The sequence below is a fragment of the Tenrec ecaudatus genome, chromosome 3 (genome assembly GCF_050624435.1).
Source record: "Tenrec ecaudatus isolate mTenEca1 chromosome 3, mTenEca1.hap1, whole genome shotgun sequence".
Taxonomy (NCBI): Eukaryota; Metazoa; Chordata; class Mammalia; order Afrosoricida; family Tenrecidae; genus Tenrec; species Tenrec ecaudatus.
Window position 1 is genome coordinate 23,597,010 of NC_134532.1, and position 26,991 is coordinate 23,624,000.

The 26,991-nt window shown below is 40.4% G+C and overlaps 2 protein-coding genes across 2 annotated transcripts in view; both read left to right on the forward strand.

The window, feature by feature from the left end:
• The window catches only part of LOC142443180 (uncharacterized), a 245,514-nt gene extending 220,982 nt beyond the window's left edge, over positions 1-24,532 (forward strand). Inside the window, exons 4-5 of the mRNA XM_075544709.1 lie at positions 23,058-23,654; positions 24,486-24,532. Coding sequence (XP_075400824.1) covers positions 23,058-23,654; positions 24,486-24,532 — 644 coding nt within the window. The remainder of the gene's footprint in view (positions 1-23,057; positions 23,655-24,485) is intronic.
• Positions 7,519-7,911, forward strand: LOC142442563 (DET1- and DDB1-associated protein 1-like). The gene is made up of 2 exons (XM_075543656.1): positions 7,519-7,623; positions 7,696-7,911. Exons 1-2 carry the CDS (start codon positions 7,519-7,521, stop codon positions 7,909-7,911), a joined length of 321 nt encoding a protein of 106 aa, XP_075399771.1.
• Positions 24,533-26,991: the final 2,459 nt, after the last annotated feature.

The following is a 26,991-nucleotide window of genomic DNA, read 5'->3' on the forward strand; positions in this document are numbered from 1 at the left end:
TATCAGATTCCTCTATAAAATTTCATTTTTTAATTTGAAGTTTGGTTTTGTCTTCACTTGCACTCTCCCTAGAGAGAAACTAGATTTTAACTTTCCCGATGCACTTTCTTGTTACATTTACTTGATGGTGGTCATGTTTGTGGCAGGGTTTGGACCAAGCGGCATTTCTCTTGTCTTTCGACTGAAGCTCATTCTTAGGCAGGCATCCTGAACCTGGATCTGAGCTATGGCTTTCTAATGGTTCCTTTCCTCCTCAAAAGGTACTGGGCTAGCAGCTATGCCTGTCCTTATGTATGGGACAAAGTACCTTTTCTTCCAAGTTGTTCATTCCCTTGCTGCAGAAGGTTTTCACCAGCACTTTCAGCTAAACATTTTATGTTATTCTCCAGATTGAAGACTTCATGCTTAAACAAAGCGAGAGAGGTGGTTCTGATCATAATTTCAGACTTGTTCTGGCTTGTATCAGGTGGGTATGGGATTTTATGAATTTATATCTAGACTTTCAATTCTTTTGTTCTGCTTAGAGTTAGGAGAGGCTGCATTTGAGCAGTGACTACTCTAGCCACATCCAGGGAAGAGAAGGAAATCTCTATTTATTATCTACATCTTGAAAGAATGTTCTGCTATAAACAAGTATTATCTTAAGTCTATAATCCTGGGAGATCCTATTCACTTTAGCACAAGAAACGTCAAACTATTTATTAAATGTTTCAGGCTAACCTTTACAAAGTTTAAATGTCATCCAAGGCTTCTACTCCAATGAAATTAAGACCTTGGTCTTTTTTCTTCCTAATGGAAACTCTCCCTCTCTCAGAATATGATGTTTGTTGTTGCTGTTTTTAATGTTACTATGTTTACAATTGTTTCGGAGAAAAGTTTACAGAATGGCCATGTTTGTTATTGTGATTCATGATGTTAAGAATATGAATGCCTTTTTTCTCCTCTATTTTTGTTTTTTAACCTGAATAATAGCTTTCTTTATAAAAATAGATAAAGTGTTTGTATATATGTGTTCATGTTCTAAGATGTTGAGCATTAAAATCAATTTATGCTGGCTAGATAAAAGCTTATGGGTTTATGCCCACATAAAAAAATAAGTGAACTAAGCTAAGTAAATGGGCATAAATATGGTCTGAAATCATTTGTATAATAAATACCTTATGGTATATGAAATATATGGACAGGGCTGTGATCTGTGTATCATGATCACATAACAAGAAATAATTTCCATCAAATCTTTCTAAGACATTCTTTTATGTGTGCGCTATACATGTCTAAAATCATCATGATATAGACCTACAGAACCTTATGCTGAGTGCAATTAGTCAATCTCAAAAGGGCAAATAGTATATTATATCACTATCAGCAAAAACATAAAGAAGAGCCTGAAACCTGTTCAGATTATGTAATTATTTACTATGAAACCCGAGGCATTGTTGTGACATGGCTTATTAATGCTAATATATTGTTTATTACTTGCTCAGTTGTACATCTTTAAAGAAATAATACTTCTTTAGTTGAGACTCCAACTTGAATGGGAACGTTTTGTCACTTAACAGGAAATGTGAAAGACCAAATAGCTTCAGCCACCCAGAAGCATCTCAGCATTACCCCTACTTAATAGTCTCCTACAATTATTAAAGGAATGGAACTATTCCATTTAACTTAAAGCTGAAACTCCTTGGTATGGGAGGCGTAGGTGACTGCTATCCCAAAGTCACAGACTTCAGAGTATGACCCAAGGATTTCAAATGGTAAAGTCAAGAGCATCAGACAGAATGGTATTAGAGGTTCAATTCTGTGAGTATCCATGTTGAAGTTCTTGACTTTGGACTCTCCCGTACCCCCCCCCCACACACACACACACATCCCTCAAAATAAAAGAACCAAAAATCCTTCACCTGACATTGCGGAGTTCTCAGGTGAAATCCAGGAGTTATTATATTTGATTAATGTTTGTTATGTAATGGAGCTTTGCTTGAGGGTGGGATAATTAATCTAATCTTCTGATTTTGCATCCTTCTTTTTTTTGCATTCTTCTTAAGGGGGAATTTTGAACCTATTTCTGAGGTGTGGTCTTATAAGCATCCATGTTTCTCCCTCAGGGGCAATCATGGACCCAGGAAACATGTCTGACCCTCTTCTAGGATATAGCTTCTATTTTTTTATCCCTAATCTCAGGCTCCACTGCCCACCCCACCACCAACTGCAGTAGTTTACCACATGTGACCACAACTTCCTGTTTTGGTGTCATTTGCTTGTACACATAGGCATTTATTTCTTATGGATGAGAGGGGTTATAGTCTGGTAAAAATCCTTATGGTTTCCCATGTTTCTCCTAGTCTCTATGAGGTTTCACCAGTAAGCTTGTATAATAGGAAATTTTATATATTTCCAAATATTATAATTGCCTACTACTTCCTTCAGAATAGTCATATCTGGCCCTCAATTATCTCTCTTATAACATGGATAGACAAGAGGATGTATTACTTAGATGATGAAAACCAACCTAGGCCAACCCTTCAACTCTAGGAGAGGTCACAGCCATGGGCTGCCCAGGTCTCCCCATTCACTAAAGAGGTATGATTATACACAAGTCACAGTGAAGTTGGATGGCCTGAGATTTCCCAGTTACAATTTTAAGAAGGAAAAGATGATGATGAAAAGAGAGATAAACAATGGATATGTATTACAGTTTCCTGGGAAGAATGTCTTTGTTTGCAGATGTCCAGGGAAAGGTGCAGCTGATAGAGTCTGGGGAAGGCTTGAGGCAGAAGAAGGCCTATCTCAGACTCTCTTGACCTGCCTCTGCATTCAGCACCAGCAAGTATGGCATGGACTACATCGTCCAGTGCCAAGGAAGGGCCTGCAGTTCCTCTCAGTTACTGGTATTAATGTTAGTACTAAATCCTACATACACTCCATGAATGGCTGAATTGCAGTCCCCAGAGACAATGGCAAGAACATTCCCCATATTCAAATCGTCAGGCTCAAACTTAAGGACACAGCCTTGGATCATAGGAACAGACACAGTAAAGGGAATCATTCAATATGCACACCTTCCTACAGGGAGATAGTGGGCTTCAGTGTGTGCTCAGGACTCCCAGCCCCAGGCCTCAGTTCCAGCAGACAGATCAGAGAGGAGTTAAAAGCTGGCTTTCTGTCAGTGACTGGGGCTTCCACACTATCTTACTATTTTCCTTGAGGACTTTCCGGGAAGTGTGAGTTTTTATCAAACAGTGAATTTGAAAGATTTCATTGTAATATAAGTAAATGTTCTTCTATTTCCAAAGAGCAGAAGGCCACACATGGAGGCACATCATGCAGCGGGAACAAGGCAAAGCTGAAGGATCTGTCAGCCCTGATGCAAATCTGTCCCCAATAACTGGTATTGGGAGGAGAGGATATAGGATGGTGAACATTTCCCTAAAATTTGCTGAGTCCTGGATAGACCAGCAATAGCACAATTGTATCCTCAAGTCACAACTGCTCATCACAGTTGTCAGGTGGGTCTCCAAAGCTAGTTTGCAGAAGTCCTGCTGCCATCCTCAGCCACTGTGAGTCTGGACAGAAGAGGTGATGGGCTTCTGAGGACACATTTGGGAGTCCTGGAGTAGTGTGCTCCAGTGCTTGAAGCAAAGACAGGTGTTTTTCTCCATTAAAACTCTTGTCTATAGTTTCCCTTGTGGTATTGATTGTATAGTGCCCCAAAGTATTTATAAGGTATCAGATCTTGCAGACCAGTGGTTGTCCACTGTGCTAATTCTCCAACCCTTTAATACGGTTCCTGATGTTGGGGTGACACAACCAACCATGAAATTATTTTCATTGTTACTTCCTAACTGAAATTTTGCTACTGTTATGAATCAAGTGACCCCTGTGAAAGGGTAATTCAATGCCCAAAGGGGTCGAGACCCACAGGTTGAGAACCACTGTTGTAGACCATAATAATCTAAAATTTTTTATTTTGTAATTTTTATTTAAATATCAATGAAAATCAACAATTTTTAATATAACTTTCACTTTATCTCATGACTTTCAGGAGACACTCAGGAACCAAGATGGAAGGATTCTCAGTCCAAAGGAGAGATCCAGGTTCTAGAATGAGGTCCAGGCCCTCAGCCCTGTATGCATTCCTAGCTTACAGCCAAGACAGCATGCCAGACTTAAGACAAAGCCATCTTGGAAGAAAAGCCTCCATTTATCTGTTGAGCTTTTCAATCGGACACTAGATAAGATTTGGAGTGGGATCTTCTCCATGCCATCTCTTAGTCATAGAGTCAGGGAAACACACAAAAAAATAACAAAGTAGTTAGAATTTTAACCTGCACATTTTTATTCTTGTTTACCGATTAACAGAACACAACACCAGCAAATTGGATTGTATTTTCCTTGGGATCATATTTTCTACCATCATTCCACATTTAAGAATATTGGGGGGTTAGTACACCTTGAGTATGACTGACCAAATCTAACTCCAAGCATCATTTATAACTATTGTATATAGGTTCACAGTGAATCAAAACTGACTACCAGTCACCTCACAATTATACAGCATAATGAAAACAATATCTGCTATATTAGAGGCTAGTGTTGCTGTCGCTGTATCAATGCACCTCCTTGAGGACTTTCAGAAGGAACTGTCTCCTCCATGGTCATTTCAGTAAACACATCATATCTTCAGAGTATCAGACTATAGTATGAGGACACTGCCTCCTATGACTATGGAAGAAACAGTGAAAAATCACGTCCTGAAAAAGCCAGAAACCCAGGACAGAGGGAATGACTTTGACAATTTGTTTGCTGTCCCTTTTTTGTTGTTTGTTTTCACTCAGTGGTTAAAGTTTTGTGGGGGGAAAAACAACATTTCATTTCCTGTGAAATATTTTCAGTTTGGGGCTGTTAATCAGCTCCACAAAATGGGAGGAAGCATTCTCTTTCACTCAAATCATACAATTTAGGCCATAAGCGCAGTCACTGAGTCAATTCTAACTCATAGGAGCATTGTAGGGTCTGGATTGTAAATTATTTGGCGGCAGACCCTTTAATCATTCTTCCAAGAAGCTGGATTTCAGGTAGTCAATGCCCCACCCACCATGCACCCAGGGTTTCTATATGCTCATAGCAATTAAACAAAACAAATCTAGTACTGTTTTAGTATCCATGGGGGTGATTTTGATTCACGGTGTCCCATTGTGCCCAGGGCAGAAATGCATTTCTATTTTAAAGGCTGAGACCTTTGAGAACTAATTCACTAAGCCTGACTTCCTAGGCCTTCTGGGTGAATCACCAGCCATTTGGTGAGCGTGCAGTGCTTAAGAACTTCTCTGAAGCTTGACTCATGTGCCCCTGTTTTAGAATTTTGAAAATGCTGTCCAGGTCTCTTTCATCACTAAAGTATGTAACCTCTTTCTTCTCCACACCCAGTTTTGTCCCTTCACATTGTATTACTACCCAAATGTCAATATCCTCCTGTTCTAAGAATGTGCCCTTTGTCCCATACTCCATTCCACCCTACTTCACAAAGTTAAGAAGATTAACGCTTATCTTAGCTTCCATAAACTGCTTTCTGAAAGGGAAAGTTGAGTCCCAACCCTTCCCTGCTTATCCACTGAAAGATGTGTACTATCCTCAAGCCCTCCTGATTGCCAAACTGGCTGAGGTTTCTGTACTTCCCTTTCCTGCAGTTCCCCTCTCCCCACATGGTCAAATTATCCATTCGATATAAAGGGAGATAAGGGTCTTCCAGGACAAGGAAAGAATATGCTGCAAGGCACTCAACCTTGTGGAAGATACTGACTGACTCACTGTGGCCAAAGGATCAACCTCCACCAAGAACAAGCAGGAGACCACCATATAGCCCATCTCTACCCAGAAGCCAATGTGCCAGGAACAATTGCCAAGACAACAGGACTTCAGAGAAAAAGAAGACAAGTTAGAAACTCCCCACACAAACACAGCACACTAATATGAAGGGAGATAGGAGAAAATTCAAAACACAAGACAGGGTATGACAACAATGAATCCACAGATTGTGATAATAACTCTGAAAACCAATGGACTCGATTCATACATTAAAAGAAAAAGACTGGAGAACTGGCTCAAAGAACATAATCTATCAAATCTATTGCCTGCAACAGACACATCTTAAGTGCACAGACAAAAATAAACTAAGAACAAAGGGCTCGCGGAATGTATACCAGGATAATGGCACTTTAAAAAAAGCAGGGGTGGCAATCTTAATCTCAGACAACATGGACCTCCAGGTTCAAACCATTAAAAGAGACAAGAAGGGACACCACACAATGCTAAACCAAGAACGAGTTAGCATATTGAATATCTATGCGCCCAACAGTGGAGTGGCAAATTGCTTTAAAGAAACTACTAAAAAGATGAAAAACTAAATCACGGATTCAATAATCATAGTAGTTGACTTTAATACTCCGCTATCAGAGAAAGACCGATTACTGGGAAAGAAGCTCAGCAAAGAGGCTATAGACCTAAACAATGCAATTAGGCCAAAAAAAATGTAATTACGCAACTGGGCCTGATAGACATTTATAGAGTTTTCCATCCAAACGCCAAAAAAAAGAAAGAAAGAAAAGATTCTTCTCAAGCCCACATGGATCATTTTCAAGAATAGACCATATGCTGGGACACAAGTAAATCTTGAGTAAATTCAAACATAGATATTATTTAGACATCTTTCTCATGTCACCATGATATAAAGCTGGAGATTAATAAAAGGACGTCCAGAAAAGCAAGGGCAATCAATTGGAGGATGAAAAACAATCTACTGCGACATGAATGGGTACAGGCCCAGATAAGAGAGGATATTAGGAAGTTTCTAGAAACGTATGAGAACAAGAATATAAAAACCTATGGGATTCTATGAAGGCAGTTATCAGAGGTAGATTGATATCATTCCACATATATATGACAAAAAGAAGAGAGACTTATGACAGGCATGTTATCACCAAACCTCCAGCAACTAAGAGTCAGCAGGACAACCCCTCCAATAGCAAAAGAAAAGAAATAATAAAAATCAGGGAAGAGTTAAACCAGTGGGAAGAGAAGAGAACAATGTAAAAAATAAATGCAGCTAAAAGCTGATTCTATGAAAGGATCACAGAATTGACAGACCACTGGCGAATCGGACAAAGGACAGAAAGGAGCAAACATCAATAGCCAGGATGAGGGATGAAACAGGATTAATTACAATAGACCCCAATGAGATTAAAAGGACAATCACAAAGTACTATGAAGATCTGTATTCTAATGAATTCAGAAATGTGGAAGACATGGATAGCTACTTGGAAAAAGAGTCCTGCCCTAGATTATCTCAGACAGAGGCCAAGAACCTCAACAAACCCATAGCAAGAGAAACAGAAAGGGTCATCAAGAAGCTACCAACGAGTTACTGCGAGGCGGCGGCTGAGAAGGCGGCTGTGGTGGCACCTGCGGTGGTGGCGGCAGCAGCAGAGGAGGCGGCAGAAGCAGCAACAGCGGCTACAGAAGATGGCCCATTTTCTGAAAGGATTTCCATTCTACAACAAAAGCAATTTTAGCCGATTCCATGCTGACTCTGAGTGCAAAGCCTCGCTCAGCCTCTCCGGAGAGCATGTTGGGCTGCCTACCTTGTGTTCAGAGTGTGGGGACCCAGCTTCTTATCCGACTCTTCTTGGTCTCCCATAGAACAGACGCCCCTCAGTCTACCTGCCCACTCGGGAGTACCCATCTGAACAAATCATTGTGACTGAGAAAACCAATATCCTCCTGCGCTACCTGCACCAGCAATGGGACAAAAAGAACGCAGCCAAGGAGCGAGATCAGGAGCAAGTGGACCTGGAGGGCGAGAGCTCAGCTCCCCCCTGCAAGATTGCCTGGACCGACAGCCAGGACATGCACTAGGACACTTAAGACTCTCACTGCCCTCCCCCAAGTCTCCTGTCGTGTCTGCTCTGCATCGTGCATCTGCACCCGCCCCACCTGCCAGCCCACCCCACGCCATCCACACTGCGTCCACTCTCCTAGGAGCTGATGTATTTATTTTACTCGAGTTTTTACTTATGCTGTAAAGTGTTCCCACCAATGGTTAAAGAGGACTTCAAACCCTGTAAAAAAAAAAAAAAAAAAAGAAGCTACCAACAAAAAAAATTCTCTGGGCCAGATGGCTTCACAACAGAATTTTACCAAGAATTCCACTAAGAGTTGACTCTGATCCCCCATAAAGTATTCCAAAGCATAGAAAAGAATGACAAACTCCCAAACTTATTCTACGAAGCCAGCATAACTTTGATACCTAAACAGGGCAAAGACCCCACAGGTATAGAGAATTACAGACCAATATCTCAAATGAACATAGATGGAAAAATCCTTAACAAAATATTGGCCAATAGAATACAAAAGTATATAAACATATCATCTACCACAAACAGGTAAGATTCATCCCAGGGATGCAGGGATGGTTTAACATGTGAAAAACCATCAATATTATATACCACATCAAGAAAAACAAGGTAAAAAAACCATATAATATCCATAGATGCAGAAAAAGCATTTGACAACATCCAACACCCATTCCTAATTAAGACACTCACGAAGATAGAAATGGAAGATAAATTCCTCAAGCTGATACAAGCTGTCTAAGAAAAGCTAAAAGCTAATATCATAGTTAATGGAGAAAAGACAAAAACAATCCCACTGAAAAATGGTACAAGACGAGGATGTTCCTTGTCCCCACTTCTATTCAATATCGTACTGGAGGTTCTAGCTAACAACATAAGACAGCAGAAGGGATCCAAATGTGAGAAGAGGAGGTGAAACCACCGCTATTTACAAATGACATGATCCTGTATTGAAACCCCAAAAGTCCCACAATGGGAGTACTTGCAGCAATAGAAGAATATGGAAAAGTGGCAGGATACAAGATCGACAAAGAGAAGTTGGTAGAATTGCTATACACGCCAGACAGGGCCATGGAAGAGGAAATCAGGAAGGCAGTACCCTTCACAATAGCCAAGAACAAACTGAAATACCTAGGATTATATGTAACAAAATATCCTAAAGAACTATACATGGAAAATTACAAAATACCACTACAGGAAACCAAAAGCGACCTCCACAAATAGAAGAACATCCCAAGCTCATGGATTGGAAGGCTCAACATAGTAAAGAGACAATCTTACCCAAGGCACTTTACAAGCTCAATATTATTTTGATTCAAATACCAACAACCTTCTTCAATGAATTGGAAAAACCAATCACTATGTTCATATGGAAAGGGAAGAAGCCCAGAATTAGTAGAGAACTCCTCAAGAAGGACAAAGTTAGAGGACTCACCTTACCTGATTTTAATATGTATTACACAGCTACAGTGGTCAAAACAGCATGGAACTGGTACAATGGCAGCTACTCAGACCAGTCGAAAAGAATAAAAAGCCCAGGAATAAAACCATCAGCATATATAAAATTGATCTTCGACAAGGGTCCCAAAACCAGCAAGTGGGAAGTGTATGCCTCTTTAACAAGTGATGCTGGAAAAAATAGACATCCACATGTAGAAAAACGAAACAAGACGTTTACCTCACCTCCTGCACAAGACTAAACTCAAGGTAGATCATGGACCTAGAAGAAAAACACCAAACCATCAGGACCATCAAAGAGGGAATCGGGGCAAACCTAAGATCATTGGCCCTGGGAATGCTTAGGCTCACTGCAATAGGGAAGGGCACACACACAGGTGAACTGGAAATTGACAAATGGGATTTAATAAAAATAAAACCCTGTGTTCCTTAAAAGACTTCACAAAGAGGGTGACAAAACAACCCACAGACTGGGAGAGGAATTTAGTAAAAACATATAGGATAAAGAGCTCATTACTAAAATCTACAACACCTTCATGACCTGAAAAAAGAGGAAAACAGTTAACCCCCTATGGAAGTGGGCAAAATAACTGAAAAGAACTTTCACTAGGGAAGAAATCCATAAGGGCCAACAATCATATGAGAGTGTTCCCATTCATTAGCCGTAAGAGAAATGCAAATTAAAACCATGAGATAGCACCTGACACTCCCAAGCCTAGCCAAAATCTGAGAGCAACAAGTGTTGGTGGGGTTGTGGAGAAACAGGAACCCTCTTCCATTGCTGGTGGTCATGTAGATATGTACAGCCACTGTGAAAAGCAATCTGGAGATACTTAAAGAAAATGGAAATTGATCAACTTTATGACCCAGTCATCCCTCTACTGGGCATATACCCAGAGGAGGTAACAAAGAAAACACGACCAGTCATCTGCACTCCAATGTTTATTGTGGCACAATTCACAATCGCAAAGACATAGAAACAGCCTAAGTTTCCATTGATAGACGAGGGGATTAGTAAACTCTGGCACAAACTATGGAGTATGATACAGCACTGAAAAGCACAGACAATCACATGAAACACGGCATTTCATGGGAAGAGTTTGAAGGAATCATGTTAAGTGAGGTAAGTCAATCTCAAAAAGACAGGTATGAGGCCCCTGAGGTAAGTACAATCAGCACTGCAGGAATAGAATAGACACTTATCTCTCAATACATGGGTGGGATTATAGGTAGTTGGGAGATCAGACAAAACCCAGGAAGGTACATGTGAGTCCAACATAAAGAAGGGGAAAGGAGGCAGGAGAATGTAGGTGGGGAGAAAGTGAGATGATGACATGGGCGGAACAGGGCACTAACCCACCCGAAGGGAGAGTATTGGTTGTGTCCCCACCGAATCGTAATGTGCATACGGAACCCAAGATGATGCGCCCAACCAGGGGGGCAATGTAACAGGTGGGGAAATCCATAAAAAGACTGTTGTATAGGGTTTGCCCCAACCAGAACCACCCTGACCCCCACCCTGGAAGGGTGTGCCACAGAGAATGAATAGACATTTTGATGGGGGAAATAAACTACCCTGCCATGCTCAGAAGGAAGCAGAAGCAAATGATGGGGGAGGGAGTGGAGCACAACCTGGACCACCAAGCCCTGAGGATAATAGCCCTGCTCAGAGGAGCCATTGCACAGAGAGGACCTTATGACCTGCTCCATCCTGAAACATGACACCCGTGCGGACCCATAGCCCTACATGGGACAACACTGAAGACACAGGGTAGGATTTGTGCTTGAGCTGACCCCACCAAAGCAAAACACTAAGGGTGTACAGAGCAAACTTATCCCAAGGGGGTATAAAAAGAATACACTTTGAGGCCAGGGCGTGGCACCCCATCAGACCTGACAGGAAAACACTCCTAAAGGTCAACAAACAGACCTTAGACCATTTACAGACTTTCCTTTTTTTTAATGGTTTTTGATTCTTTGTGTCATTGGTTTTTTTGTTACTGCTGTTGTTCTATATTGCTTTGTTTGGCGCTGTCCTGTTTTTATGTGCATATTATCTCTGCAGGTCTATCAAGATAAGATAGGCTGGATAAACAATGTGGAGAAGAAAACAGGACTGATGGTTCTGGGAGGACATGGGAGATGGTAAGGTGGGGAAAGGAAGTGGTGTTAACCAACCCAGGGACAAGGGAATGAGTGATTCAAAATCAGTGGCAACAGAGGCTGTAGGAAGCCTGGGAGGGTGTGATCAAGGGCAATGGAACCGAGAGGAATTACTGAAACCAAAATGAAGGCTGAGCATGATAGTGGGACAAGAGCAAAGCAAACAGAAGAAAGAACAAGGAGGCAAAGGGCATTTATAGAGACCTAAACACAGGCATGTATATATGTCAATATATTTATATATGATGATGGAGAAAGAGATCCATGTGCATATATTTATAGTTTTAATATTAAGGTAGCAGATGGACATTGGGCCTCCACTCAAGTATTCCCTCAACATAAAAACACTGTGTTCTATTACTGTGATTCTCATTTGCACGACACAAGTGTGGAAGACAAATGTGTGCACAAGCAAGTGTAGTGAAGAAAGCTGATGATGCCCAGCTATCAAGATACAGCATCTGGGGTCTTAAAGGCTTGAAGGTAAACAAGTGACCATCTAGCCCAGAAGCAACAAAGCCTACATGGAAGAAGCACACCAGCCTGTGTGATCAAGTGGTGTTTAAGGGATCAGATATCAAGCACCAAAGAACAAAAAAAATCCTATTATTGTGAATGAGGGGGAGTGTGGACCCAAGGCCCATCTGTAGGCAACTGGACATCCCTGTGCAGAGGGGTCACGGGGAGGAGATAAGCCATTAGGGTAGAGTGTAGCATCAAAGAAACACACAACTTTCTTCTAATTCTTAAATGTTTCCTTCTCCCCCGCCACCACCCCCCACCCCAACCCCTAAGCACTATCATGATCCCAGTTCTAACTTACAAACCTGGCTAAACCAGAGGATGTACACTGATGCAGATAGGAACTGGGAACACAGGGTATCCAGGACAAATGAACTCTTCAGGGCCAGTGCTGAGTGTGGTGATACTGGGGGGTGGAGGGAAGGTGGGATACAAAGGGGGTACCGATTACAAGGATATGCAAATAACCTCCTCTCTGGGGGGTGGACAACAGAAAAGTGGGTCAAGGGAGACATGGGGCATTGTAGGATAAAATAAAATATTAATAACTTATAAATTACCCAGGGTTCATGAGGGAGGGGGAGTGGGGAAGGAGGGGTGTACGAGGCCCAGATACCAAGGGCTTAAGTAGAAAGCAAATGTTTTGAGAATGAATGAGGGCAACAAATGTACAAATATATTTGACAAAATAGATGTGTATATGGACTGTGATGAGTTGTCCAAGTCCCCAATAAAATGATTTTAAATAACAAGAAAATGAAATAAGAGCCCACGGATTGGGAATTTTTTTTTTTTAACCAATGACACATCAGACAAAGGGCTAATTGCAAAAGTATACAGAACTCTGTATTCCCTGCGTGTTTCCGGTTCCCATCTGTACCATTATACATCCTCCAGTCCATCAGGACTTGCAAGGTAGAACTGGGGTCATGATAGTTGGATGAATGCGTGGATTGTGTTACGTGTTGTATGAGCCTCAATAGAATGATTTTAAAAAATAAAATAAAAAAAATCCTTTAAAAACATATATATACAGAACTCTATATCATCTCAACAAGAAAATAACAAGAGACCCAATGAAAAAATGGGAAAAATATATGAACGGACAGTTCACCAAAAATGAAATACCTGTGAATAACAAACAAAAAATGTTCGCGATCACTAGCCTTTAGGAAGATGCAAATTCAAACCACAATGAGATCGCGCTTAACCCCTACAATGCCAGCCCAAACCAAAGAAGGAAATCAAATGGTGGAGAGGATCTGGAGGGATTGGGATTCATATATACTACTGGTGGACTTATAAACACATACAGCCACTGTGGAACACAATGAGGCACTACAAACAATCAGAACTTGAAATCCCATATGATCCAGCAATTAGTTATCATGGAATTCATAGAGAGAAATATATTTTAAAAAAACAACAAGAAAGTAAAAGAGATAAAGCTCAATCCAAGAGGAATATTAAAAACTACAATAGATTTTAAATGGGTCAAAGAGGAACTCAAAGGATAAAGGGTTATATTTTAACTTAACTGCATCTGTGATTATCCACCTTCCAAAGAATTCTGCGTGAGAATGAGAACATTCACATTCCTGCTCTATGGTCACAGTATTTCTCCAGTTAACGTAGTTAACATGGGTCAAGAGTGAGAGCAAATGTAAAATCAGATATTGGTCTTGATATCAATGTACGTAAGCAAACAGGATGTCTATCAGGCTTTCCTAGTCTCTGTATTCATGATTTCCTGCAGGATTTACATTTGCAGTCATACAATGTGGCAGACATTTTGTTCAACCCTTCTGTCCAATTAGTGCATCAGAGTTTATCTTATGGACTTTGAGGAACATCAAAGAAAATGTAATTGGATGCTGGAGACACTTCCAGTCACTAAATGCATATACACTGCCACATTCCCTGTATTCATATGGTTTTTCTGCTTTACAAATCCTCTTTTGGCAGATGAATCCTTTCGAGACAAAGGCCAATCAGAACTACATCGGTTAAAATCCTAATGCAGTTTACTGATACATTGAGAGAAACCAAAAGAGTATTTGCAAAGTAACTACATGACCAGATCTCTCCTTCTGCAAGAGATCACAGGTATGTGATGTCACATGGCTCCCTGTGGAGTTTCCCATCTTAACTGAACTTAACACTTTTCAATTTTGTGTCTTTATATAAAGAAAACTTAGAAACACAAGTAAAAGTTTGCTATCCACATTCATTACAGCTACATGGTAACTATCCTACATGAAATAGTTGATGAGACATGAGCTCTTCGTTTTTGTTTGTTTTTAACTTTTTATGATTTAAAACATTACAGAGTAAAATGGTTTTCCATTCAACAATTCATACATTGATTGTATTCCCAAGATATACCAGCCTTCTTCCCACTTCCACCCTCCTTATGTTTTTATACTCTTCATCCTTCTTTCCTGTTCCTTCTTGCTTTTAAGAGTTTGATCCCTAAGCAAATGCTGTCCATTTGGCTGTGCAGAGTTGATTATTCTAGGGAATGTATGTTATTCTCAGATGTTATCCTTCCCCTCCAAGTCAGTATATTGTTTGGCTGAAAGCTGAAGCAGAGGAGTGAGTACAGGTCCCGGAGTGAAGAGTCACTAAAGCCCATAGTTTGCGGATCCCAAGTCTCCATCAGACCAGTAAGCCTGAACTATTTTATGATTTTGTGTTTTGTTCCACTTTCGTCTCCCACTCGACTTAGAACCCTTTTGTGATCCATCTAGTTTTTCTGGTCTCAGGGTTGTGGAGGATGAGAGTCGCTGTGGTCAATTCACCCTCTGGACTAATTGTTCCCATACATCTTCTATTTTCTTTCTTCTTCTTTTACTGTACTTCTGTGCTGTCTCTGGTGGGTGGGGCTGGATAACAAAGAGCATGCAGGTGGTGCACGCAAAACTGTCATCTGTGTGGATACTCTACTAGTTGGTACACCTCTGATCCAGAAACACCAGGTTCAGCTCTTTGAAAGAGAAGAACAATGAGATACCCATGCACCCTGTGGATGTCTGGAAGGCCCTCTCTCTGAAACAGTGAGCCATGTCAGTAGAGAGACAGCAATGCAGAACATGGGTCTTGATATGCTAAGTCACAATTGTCTGTTCCCATGCTTGGCCCAGGCCAAACTCTACCACCTAACCTCTACCTTTGTTTTGAAAGCTTTGTCACACTAACTCCAATGAAAGGTTTTCTTGTGAATTTTTCTCATGTTTAACAAGACCTAACTTCCACATATAAGATTTCCCACAAATAATTCATGGAAAGGGCTTCTTTCCTTGGTGAAATCTCTGATGTACCTACTAAGGCATCACATTCACCACATGAAAGGTTTTTCTCCGGTTTGAATTCATAGATGAGTTTTGAGATGTGCTTTTTGAATGAAGCCTTTGCCACATTCACTACATACATGGGATTTCTCTCTCTCCAGGATAAGTTTCCTGGTGAACAATGGGCTTATTCTTCCTAAGAAAGTCTTTTCCACATTCACCACATACATGGGTTTTGGTTCCTGTGTGAATTCATAGATGAGTTTTGAGATCTCCTTTCTGAATGAAGCTTTTGCCACATTCACTACATACATGAGGTTTCTCTCCAGTATGAATTAGCTGATGAACAGTGAGAGCAGCCTTCCTGAGAAAGGCTTTGCCACATTCACCACATAGATGAGGTCTCTTTCCAGTATGAGTTCGCCGATGATCAGTGAGGTTCTTCTTCCCAATAAAAGCTTTTCCACATTCACCACATACATGGGGTTTCTCTCCAGTATGAGTTCGCTGATGATCAGTGAGATCATTCTTCCAGATAAAAGCTTTTCCACATTCACCATATACATGGGGTTTTTCTCCTGTGTGAAATGCCTGATGTCCTAGAAGGGATTTCTTCCAGCTGAAAGCTTTACCACACTCACGACATACATAGGGTTTCTCTCCTGTATGAGTTCGTAGATGCATTTTGAGATGGTTTTTCTGAATGAAGCCTTTGCCACATTCACCACATACATGGAGTTTCTCCCCAGTATGAGTTCACTGATGAACAGTGAGAGTAGTCTTCGTGATAAAGCCTTTGCCACATTCACCACATACATGGGGTTTCTCCCCAGTATGAATTCGCTGATGAACAGTGAGAAGACTCTTCCTGGTGAAGCCTTTCCCACATTCATTGCACACACAGAGAGTCTGTGCCGCATGAGTTTTCTGATGTTTTTTGAGGTATGATTTACTGTGATAACATTTGCCACAATCTAAGCATTTATATAGCTTTTGTAGTTCGTGAGCTTTCTGATAATGTTCATTAAGTTTGAACATTTTATTGAAATTTTGCCCACAATATCTGCAACTGTAGGTCTTATCTAGTGTATCAATGATCTGGTGCTCATAGAGCAAAGACTCTTCAATGAAGGCCGTCCCACGTTTATCACCTGGGTGTGGTTTGCCAATTTCATACGATTCCTGATGCTGAATCCACTGGGACTTCATGAGCCTGGATTGTTCACACTCAGAGAATCTCATTTCACTATAAAATTGCTCCTGTTCAACATGGAGAAAAGTTTTCTCATCTCCACTGAGCACAGCTGACTTCTGTACTTTGTTGCTCCTGTTCTGATTTAATTCCAGAATGATTAAATCTGATTCGACAATTTCTTCATGTAAGCCAAACATCTCATAATTTTCCTTGAGAGGAAAATTAGTTTTGTGCTGAGAAACCATACTTTCCATTGTATTACATTTATAGCACTGTTCCTTTCTGTTCCCATATCTTTCATGTTGCAAGTATTCGAGCATATGATCACCATCTTTCTGGAGTTCTATAAAAAAAGAGAACAATGAATCTTTCCATCATCTTGATTTATAATCGACCTCTTAAAATAAGCATTGATACAAGGTAAATCTTTAGTGGCAACCCTCTTATATGAATATAAATAAAACACTATGCTTAAAGTTTATTGTCCACTGGAAGAAATACAATCATGTAAGCAATCCAAATGATAAAAACAGTTATTATAGAAACAAGGTTGGATATGAAATTAATGAATGAACACAGATTTGGTATTTTTAAAAATAAGGCCATGATTGGGGTGGGGGGGTACGGGGGGTAAGGAAGTGGTGTTAACAAACCCAGGGAGAAGGGAAAAACATGGGACCCCAAATGGTAGAGAAGGGGGAGTGGCAGGACTGGTGGGAAATGATCAAGGGTAAGGTTGCTTAGAGAAGAGGTATACTCTAGCCCAGGTGGCGATGAAGCATGGTAGTAGGGCAGGAGGAAAGTCAAGGGAGATGGAGGAAAGAGCTAGGAGTCCAAGGGCATTCATGGAGGTCTAGACAAAGACATGTACATGCAAATATATATAGGAGGATGGGGAAATAGATCTATGTGTCTATATTTATAGGTCAAGTATTAAGGTGGCGGAAGGACCTTGGGCCTCTACTCAAACACTCCCTCAATGCATGAATACCTTCTTTTATTAAATTGGAACTCTATGATGCTCACTCTCCCGACACAATGGCTGGAGCCAAAGTGGGTGAACAAGTAAATGTGGTGAAGAAAGCTGATGGTGCCCGGCTATCAAAAGAGATAGTGACTGGGGTCTTAAAGGCTTGAAGATAAACAAGCGGCCATCTAGCTCAGAAGCAACAAAGTCCACATGGAAGAACACACCAGCCTATGTGATAGAGTGGTCCCGAAGGGATCAGTTACCAGGCATCAAAGAACAAAAAATCATATCATTGACTGCACACCTCCATGATAGGATCGCTGAAGACAAATAGGTGCATAAGCAAATGTGGTGAAGAAAGCTGATGGTGCCCGGCTATCAAAAGAGATAGTGTCTGCGGTCTTAAAGGCTTGAAGGTGAACAAGCGGCCATCTAGCTCAGAAGCAAATAAGTCCACATGGAAGAAGCACACCGGCCAGTGCGATCACGAGGTGCCCAAGGGACCAGGTATAAGGCATCATGCAAAAAAAAGATATAAGTGTGTTTATGTATGTGTATATATGTGTATATGTATATATGTATGTGTATATATGTATATATATCATATTAAATGAAGGGGGAAGTGCAGAGTGGAGACCCAAGGCAAAAGTGTCGGCCAATGGAGATCCCCTCATAGAGGGGTTTAGGAGAGGAGATGGGTTAATTAGGATGTGAGGTAGTATCGATGAAGAACACAGCTTTCCCCCAGATCCTGGATGCTTCCTCCCCCAACTACCATGATCCGAATTCTACCTTGCAGGCCTGGATAGGACAGAGGCTGTACATTGGTACATATGAGGGTTGGAGGTACAGGGAATCCAGGGTGGATGATACCTTCAGGACCAAGGGTGTGAGGGACGATGCTGGGAGAGTGGAGGGTGAGTGGGTTGGAAAGCGGGAACTGATTACAAGGATCTACATGTGACCTCTTCCCTGGGAGAGGGACAGCAGAGAAGGGGGGAAGGGAGACTCCGGATAGGGCAAGATATGACAAAATAACGATGTATAAATTACCAAGGGCATATGAGGGAGGGGGGAGTGGGGAGGAAGGGGGGAAAAAAAAAGAGGACCTGATGCTTAAGGGGCTTAAGTGGAGAGCAAATGCCTTGAGAATGATTGGGGCAGGGAATGTATGGATGTGCTTTTTACAATTGATGTATGTATATGTATGTATTGTGGTAAGAGTTGTATGAGCCCCCAATAAAATGTAAAAGAAGAAAAGAGAAAAAAATGATTAGAGCAAAGACTGTACAGATGTGCTTTATACAATTGATGTATGTATATGTATGAACTGTGAAAAGAATTGTATCAGCCCCAATAAATTGTTAAAATAAATAAAAGAAAAAAAACTGAAAAAAAATAAGGCCATGAAAGTATACAACAAATGTAATACAAACAAGACATTTAGACCAATAGGCCAAAGTAGTGGTAAGGCTTGCTAATTTCAGTTGGTAGATGACAGATGTATTCATTCCATCAATCTTTACTGAAAGACAACTAAGTACTAGATAAAGCTGGGAATGTGAAAAATGCAGAATGTTCTACTTGGGAGAAAACAATTTTTACAGGTATATATGAAAGGTACTATGGTACAACTACATATTCTTTATGTTTGTGGAGCCTGTATTCTAGCTCACAGCAATCCTCTTACAGTGCTGTCCTGTGGGGGCGTGCAGGTGGCTGTGATGCCAGAAGCACTGCCACCCAGTGTTTCAAATACAAGCAGGACCATCCATGGTGCACAGATCTTAGTGGAATCTCCAGAAATAGGGACTGGGAGGAAGACCTGGTGATCTACTTCTGGAACATGAACCCCTCAGGTTTAATGGCAATGAAATAACACTGAACAAGTACTAAATCCTCAAAGTACAATCAACAGTAATGATGTGGATGGAGGAGAGCTTTGGGGACCTTAAGTGGTTAACAGGTCATGACTGAAAATGAGAAAAAAATCGCTGCATATATCCTCTAATAATTGGAAGACGGGATATATGAAGTATTATCAAGAACAATTGCAAGTTGTCAAAACAAAATGGAATATTTAAATATTGATGGTATATGGCTTATTAAACTTTAATAGACTGGTATTGGCTATTTTTAATTAGATAATCAAGTGGTTTATAAGGCTGATATTGATTGACAAATCCAAAATACTGGTGTCATATTCATCATCATTTCTTCATCAGTTTCCATTTCTGTTGTTTAATAAGGAATTTGCTGTGAATTCATCATTGGTCTCAAAATTTTATCAGTAAACTTATGTGTCATTTCTGTCAGTAAGGCCACATTTTCCAATTACTAATACTGTTCCAAATTTTACAATCGTCAGTGTACTTGATGGTATGGTTGATCAATGTCAGCCTACAAAAGTTATGTGACATTTTCTATATATACATATACATTTATATATGTATATATATTTAAATTTTACTGGGAGTTCTTAAAGACATCACAACATTCCACAGTTTAGTCACATCCAACAGTGCTGTACAATTGCTACCACAGTTTCAAAACATTTTCTTCTTAAATTCTTAGATATTAGCTCCGCTTTATCCCCTCTTTCCCCCACGCTCAATTTATTTATTGTGGAAAACAGAATCTGGATCAAAGTGTAAGCAGCCTTATCTCTATACTCCTGACCACAGGGCTTGGACAACCAGTACTAATGTTAGAAGAAAACCTCCACAGCCCCAAGGATAAAGCTAGAGCTGATAATGCACAATCTCCAGATAGAGTTTTCACTATAACTGCCCTCCAGTAAGATGCTAGTATACAGCACCTACAGGCGCCTTTCTTCTTGCTACTCAGCTAAAAGATGCCTAGTTTTAAAAGCAATCAGATTCCCCTTGTCGCTATCACTCAAGGAATCAACTATTCATTTGTCTCTTAAATGCCCTCTGGATGGGTTCTAAGGGATGGTTGTGTAATTGAAGCGTAGATATAGAAAGGCTTTGTATTATTTCATCAATTTATAGAGTCTCAGGGCATGCAGCCACCTCCTGCACACACACACACACACACACCCCTACACCTACAGACATCTACCTATATAATAAGGTAGGCAGTATCTTTACCCTGCAGGTCCCTGAACTAATTTGGGTGAGCAGCTTAAGACCAGTACTGAGGCTGAGGGCAGGTGAAGGGGAGAAACAGGCCTCTGATCAGGGAGAATAAAAACAACATTTCTGTTCTTGTAGTTAAAGCTGGTGGCAGATAGTAATGATGCTTGTATGAGGCATCATTAAGGAAGCATGATAATGAGAGGATATTGTGAGGATGATTTTTAATTAGGAGAACATAACTGGGACTCTTCTCTAACTTATGTGAATGCCTCCCTCCAACCAGATATCGGGCCTTGCAATCTTCTTTAATTCTGAGAATAAAGAATCGGTCTGCATCCACTCCCTTCTTGGTCTTCAGTTTCCCACAGCCAGATACTTATCAAGAAGTGTTTTAAAAGAGTTCAACATATGCCCACATTTCCACTTGTCCGTTCTGTTGTGCCTGTGCCTTTTGGAGGCGTGCACACTTGCTTCCTATATGAACTCACTGTTAAATGACCTCGCTATCTTAGTCCATCACCGGAGATGAAGCCTCTCTACCCTGTTTTGCTGTCTGCTTTATCTTCCTTAATTGCACATGCTACTCCTACGAGCCCTTTAGACTGTGGGGATGGATCCCATGCTTTATGTTTGCTTAAACAGTTGGTGCACAAATGTAATAACAATTTTAGTAGCTAGTCTTACTTGCAGGCATATGAGTATTAAGCGTCCACTGATGGAATGGTACTTCAGGGACGATCTTGCAATGTACTTTTTGATGATGAATATGATGCCAGTCTTCTTTAATTTGTCAGCCTCAGCCTTATAAACCATTTGATTATCTGATTAAAAATAGCCAACTCCAGTCTATTTAGTAGAATAACTCATACATTATCAATTTTCAAACACTGCATTTTGTTTTGACAACTTGAAATTTTTTTCTTGATACAATTTCATATATTCCAACTTCCAATTAGTAGAGGATGTTTGTAGCTATTTCTTTTCTCATTTTTTGTCATGACATGTCAACCACTGAGGGTCCCCAGAGCTCCCCTCCATCCACATCATTACCGTTGACTGTAATTTGAGGATTTAGTACTTCTTCAGTGTTATCCCATTGCCATTAAATCTGAAGGGTTCATGTTCCAGAAGTAGATAAATCACCAAGTCTTCCTCCCAGCCCCTATTTCTGGAGATTCCACTAATCCCTGCACACCATGGGTGATCCTGCTTGTATTTGAAATACTGCATGGCAGTGCTTCTGGCATCACAGATACATGCAAGCCACCACAAGATAACACTGAAAGATGAGTGCTGTAAGTGAGAATACAGACTCCATAAACATAAAGAATGTTTCTGTACCATAATACCTTTCACTTACACCTGTGAAAATTGTTTTCTCCCAAATTGAACATTCTGCATATTTCACATTCCCAACTTTATGTAGTACTCAGTTGTCTTTTAGTAAAGATTGATGGAGTGAATATATCTGACCTCTACCAACTTGAATTATCAAGCCTTAGCACCCCTGCAGTCTACTGATCTCCGTGTCTTTCTTGTGTTATGTTTGTTGAACATTTTCGAGTACCTCTTTAAGCAAATGCCAAATCCATGTTAATTCATCACTTTCATATCCAACCTTATTTCTACAATAACTTTTTATCATTTGGATTGTTATAAAATTGTATTTCTTCCAGTGGGCAATAAACATTAATCATAGTGTTTTATTTATATTCATATAACAGGGATATCACCAAAGATCAACTTTGTTTCAATGCATACTTTTAAGATGTCCATTGTAAAGATGTTGAAAAGAGTCAATGTTCTTTCCTTTTATAGAAATCCAGAAAGATAATGATCATTTGCTTGATCACTTGCAATGTGAAAGATGCATGGACAGAAAGGAACGGTGCTATCAATGTAATACTTTGGAAAGTATTGTTTCTCAGCACAAACACAATTTTCTTCCAAAGGAAAATTATGAGATGTTTGGCTTACGTGAAAAAATCAGAAAATTAGATTTAATCATTCTGGAATCAAATCAGAACAGAAGCAACAAAATACACAAGTCAGGTGTGCTCAGTGAAGATGAGAAAACTTTTCTCCACATTGAACAAGAGCAGTTTTGTACTGAAATGAAATTCCCTGAGTGTGAACCACCCAGGCTCATGAAGTCACAATGCATTCAGCATCAGGAGTCTGATGAAATTGAGAAACCAAACACAGGCGATAAAAGTGGGATAACCTTCATTGAAGACTCTGTGCTCTATGAGCAGCAGATTATTGATATATTAGATAAAAACTATGAATGCAGTCAATGTGGGCAAAAATTCAAGAAAGCGTTCAAACTCAATGCACATTATCAAAGAAGTCATGAAGGACAAAAGCTAGGGAAATCCTTGCAATGTGGGAAAAGTTTTCACAGTGTATCATACCTCAAGGGACATCAGGAACCTCATGTGACAGGATTGTCCTTTGTATGCAGTGAATGTGGGAAAGGCTTCACCAGGAAGAATTATCTCACTGCTCATCAGCGAATTCATACTGGAGAGAAATCCCATGTATGTGGTCAATGTGGAAAAGCCTTTCTCAGGAAGGATGATCTCACTGCTCATCAGCGAATTCATACTGGAGAGAAACCCTATGTATGTGGTGACTGTGGGAAAACTTTTTTCAACAAGAGTAACCTTACTGTGCATCAGCGAACTCATACTGGAGAGAAACCCCATGTATGTGGTGAATGTGGAAAAGCCTTTATCTGGAAGAATGCTTTCACTGTTCATCAGCGAACTCATACTGGAGAGAAACCCTACGTATGTGGTGACTGTGGGAAAACTTTTATCAGCAAGAGTAACTTTACTGTGCATCAGGGAACTCATACTGGAGAGAAACCCCATGTATGTGGTGACTGTGGCAAAGCCTTTTTGAAGAAGACTGCTCTCACTGTTCACCAGCGAACTCATACTGGAGAGAAACTCCATGTATGTGGTGAATGTGGCAAAGGCTTTATCCAGAAGACTTCTCTTACTGTTCATCAGCGAACTCATATGGGCGATAAACCCCATATATGTAGTGAATGTGGCAAATGCTTCATTCATAAAGGAAACCTCAAAACTCATCTACAAATTCACAAGAGAAAAACCCTATGTATGTGATGAGTGTGTTAAAACTTTCAGCCAGATGTGATGCCGTACAGCACATCAGAGATTTCACAAAGGACAAAAACCCTTTGCATGAATTAAATGTGGAAAATCTTATATGTGGAAATCTGAGTTCGTTAAACAGGAAAAAATTCCCCACAAGAAAATCTTTCATTGGAGTTAGTGTAACAAAATTTTCAAAACCAAGGAAGAGGTGTTAGAGTTTGGTCTGGGCCAAGCATAGGAACAGACAATTGTGACTTATGGGGACCCATGTACGGCACTGCTGACATGACCCACCTTTGTGGGGAGAGGATCTTCCAGACTTCTACAGGGTACATGGGTACCTCATTGCTCTTCCAGCTTTCAGTGGCAAGAGACCTGAACCTGGTGTTTCCGGATCACAGCTATACCAAGCAGTAGAATGCCCACCCTGATTCCACTTGAACCTTCCCCACCTGCATGCTCTTTGATGTATGGGAACAATTAATCCAGAGGATGAATGGACCACCACAAACCTCAGCCTCCACAACCCTGAAACCAGAAGGACTAGATGGTCTTCAGCTTCCACTACTAATTACTCTGAAAGGGATCACAAAAGAGGGTCCCTGAATCGAGTGGGAGAAGAAAGTGGAACAAAATCAGAATGATAAAATATATCAGGCTTACTGGTCTGAAGGAGATCTGGAATCCGCAGATTATGGACTTTAGTGGCCATTCGCTCTTGGACCTGCACTCACTCCTCCGCTTCATCTTTCAGCCGAACAATATACAGGCTTGGAGGGGAAGAATAACATCCAAGAATAACATACACTTCCTGGAAGATGAACTGTACAAAATCAAAAGAACAGCAGTTGCTTATGGATAAAAACTGTGGAATAAGAAGGAACAGGAAAGAAGGATGAATAATATAAAAACTAAGAGAGGGCGGAAGTGGGAAGAAGGCTGATATATCTCAGGGAACACAGTCAATGTATGAATTGTTGAATTGAAAACCAATTTACTCTGTAATGTTTCAAATCATAAAAAAATGAAGAGTTCATGCCTCATCAATGATTTCATGTAGGACAGTTACCATGTAGCTGTAATGTAACAAAGTTTAACAAACTTTTACCTGTGTTTCTAAATTTTCTTGACATAAACACACAAAATTGACAAGCCTTAAATTCAGTCAAGATGGGAAACTCCATAGGAAGTCATATGGCACCACATACCAGTGATCTCATGCAGAAGGAAAGCTCTGGCAATATAGTGACTTTGCATATACCCTCTTTCGTTTCTCTCAGCGTGTCAGTAAATTACATTAGGATTTTAACCAATGTAGTTCAAGTTGTAGGTTAAAATTCTAAATACTTTGGTATTGTTTTATTTTGTTTTTCTGACTGTATGACTAAGAGATAGCATGGAGGAGAAGATCCCCTTCCAGATCTTATCTAGTCGTGATTGAAAAGCTCAACAGATGAATGGAGCCTTTCTTCCAAGATGGCTTTGCCTTAAGTCTGGCATGCTGTCCTTGCTGTAAGCTAGGAATACATACAGGGTTGAGGGCCAGGGCCTTGACCTAAAACTTGGATTTCTCTTTTTTGGACTGATCCCCGAGTGTCTCTTGAAGCTCATGAGATAAAGAAAGGGAAAGCTATATAAAAAGTTATTGATTTTCATTTAAATTAAAATTATGAAATAAAATTATTTAGGCTAATATGGTCTACAACAATGGTTCTCAACTTGTGGGTCACAACCCATTTGAGGTTTGAACGACCCTTTCACAGGGTTCTCCCGATTCATAACAGTAGCAAAATTACAGTCATGAAGTAGCAAGAAAGACAACATAAACTGTGTTAAAGGTTCACGGCATTAGGCAGGTTGAGAACCACTGCTCTAAGTGATCTATAATTACAATGCAATTCTGAACAAGATGCCAGCATCTTTCTTTAAGGACATGGAAATTACTCATCAAGTTTAAAAAACAATCAAATAGACCCAGGATAAACAAGGTTGGAACAAGCATTAAAGGACCCATGGGCCTTTGAATCTGCTGTGACCCACTGCATCTCCCTGTCACTGATCTGATGGGGGACCCACCACCATCAGTGGGAGGAAGAGAAGGGAGGCAGATATTTCTGTATCATTGGCTCCCTGACTCAGAAGGCTCTGGAATCCCGATTGCAGGGCGGTGATGGTGTCATTAAGTAAGAAACCACAACAGGGATTTGCCGAGGAGTGATCCTGGCTGATATAAGAGGTGGGGACTATGAATAGTGTGCTAATGCACAGGCACCACAGCTCCACAACAAAGTCTCTCCAGAGCTGGTTGTTGAAACAAGTTGAATCACAGAGTGGATTAAGTTGGATCACAGAGTGATGTGACCCACAAGTATGCCTTGAATTAGTAAGCTCCACAAGAAAGTGTCTCCAGAGCTGGTTGTTGAAACAAGTTGGATGACAGAGATGGGAGTGATGTGACCCACAGGCATGCCTTGAATTAGTAAGCTCCTTAGATTCCATTATTTGCAATTAGAAAATTATGAGTTCCAGTGCAGCATTATGGTTTGAACATATGCATCCACTAATTCATGCACTAATTTATTCTTTGTGGGATCTGAGAGCTATGAACACACCAAACATTCTTCTGCACTGAGGGAAAACCAATAAAGCAAGCAACCGAGCTAGAAAACAAACAAGCTCTTCCTCCAAAAGCAAACCCACTGTGATTGCATCTCTTCTGAGTCATTGGAACCTTAGAAGACTGATGAGAACTGCTCATTAGGCTTTCTCTGACTGTAGTTATTTACAGGAATAAACATCATCTTACTCGGGGAACCGTTGACTGGTATGAATCCCTGACCTTGTGGTGAGCAACCAAATCTTATCCCACAGCACCACCATAGCCCTTTATATCTCTGCACCAACAAGCCCATATTACAGGGTTTCCTAAATGTCACTTATAGAAGCCAAGTCATACTTTTTAATATTATTATATGAATATTAATAAGGAAGGCCATAAAAATAATGACCTTTGACTTATGGTTTTGAAAAATAATGATGAAAATACCGTGGGACAACCTTTCAATAAAAGAAATATGTTTGAGTGAAATGCAGCCAGGGTTCCTTAGAATCAAGGACAGTGAGACTTTGTTTCATGCAACGTTATCAAGATCCCAGTCCCTTGAGAAAGACATCCTCATGATAAAGTAGGGGATCAATGAAGAAGCTACATCATGAGATGGATTGACATGGTGGTGTAACAATGGGCTCAGGAGGCATTA

Excerpts from the sequence above, each read along its gene's own strand:
- LOC142442563 (XM_075543656.1), top strand. The coding sequence starts at position 7,519 with ATGGCCCATTTTCTGAAAGGATTTCCATTCTACAACAAAAGCAATTTT. Across the intron at positions 7,624-7,695 it reads TCAGCCTCTCCGGAGAGCAT|AACAGACGCCCCTCAGTCTA; the intron begins GTTGGGCTGCCT and ends GGTCTCCCATAG.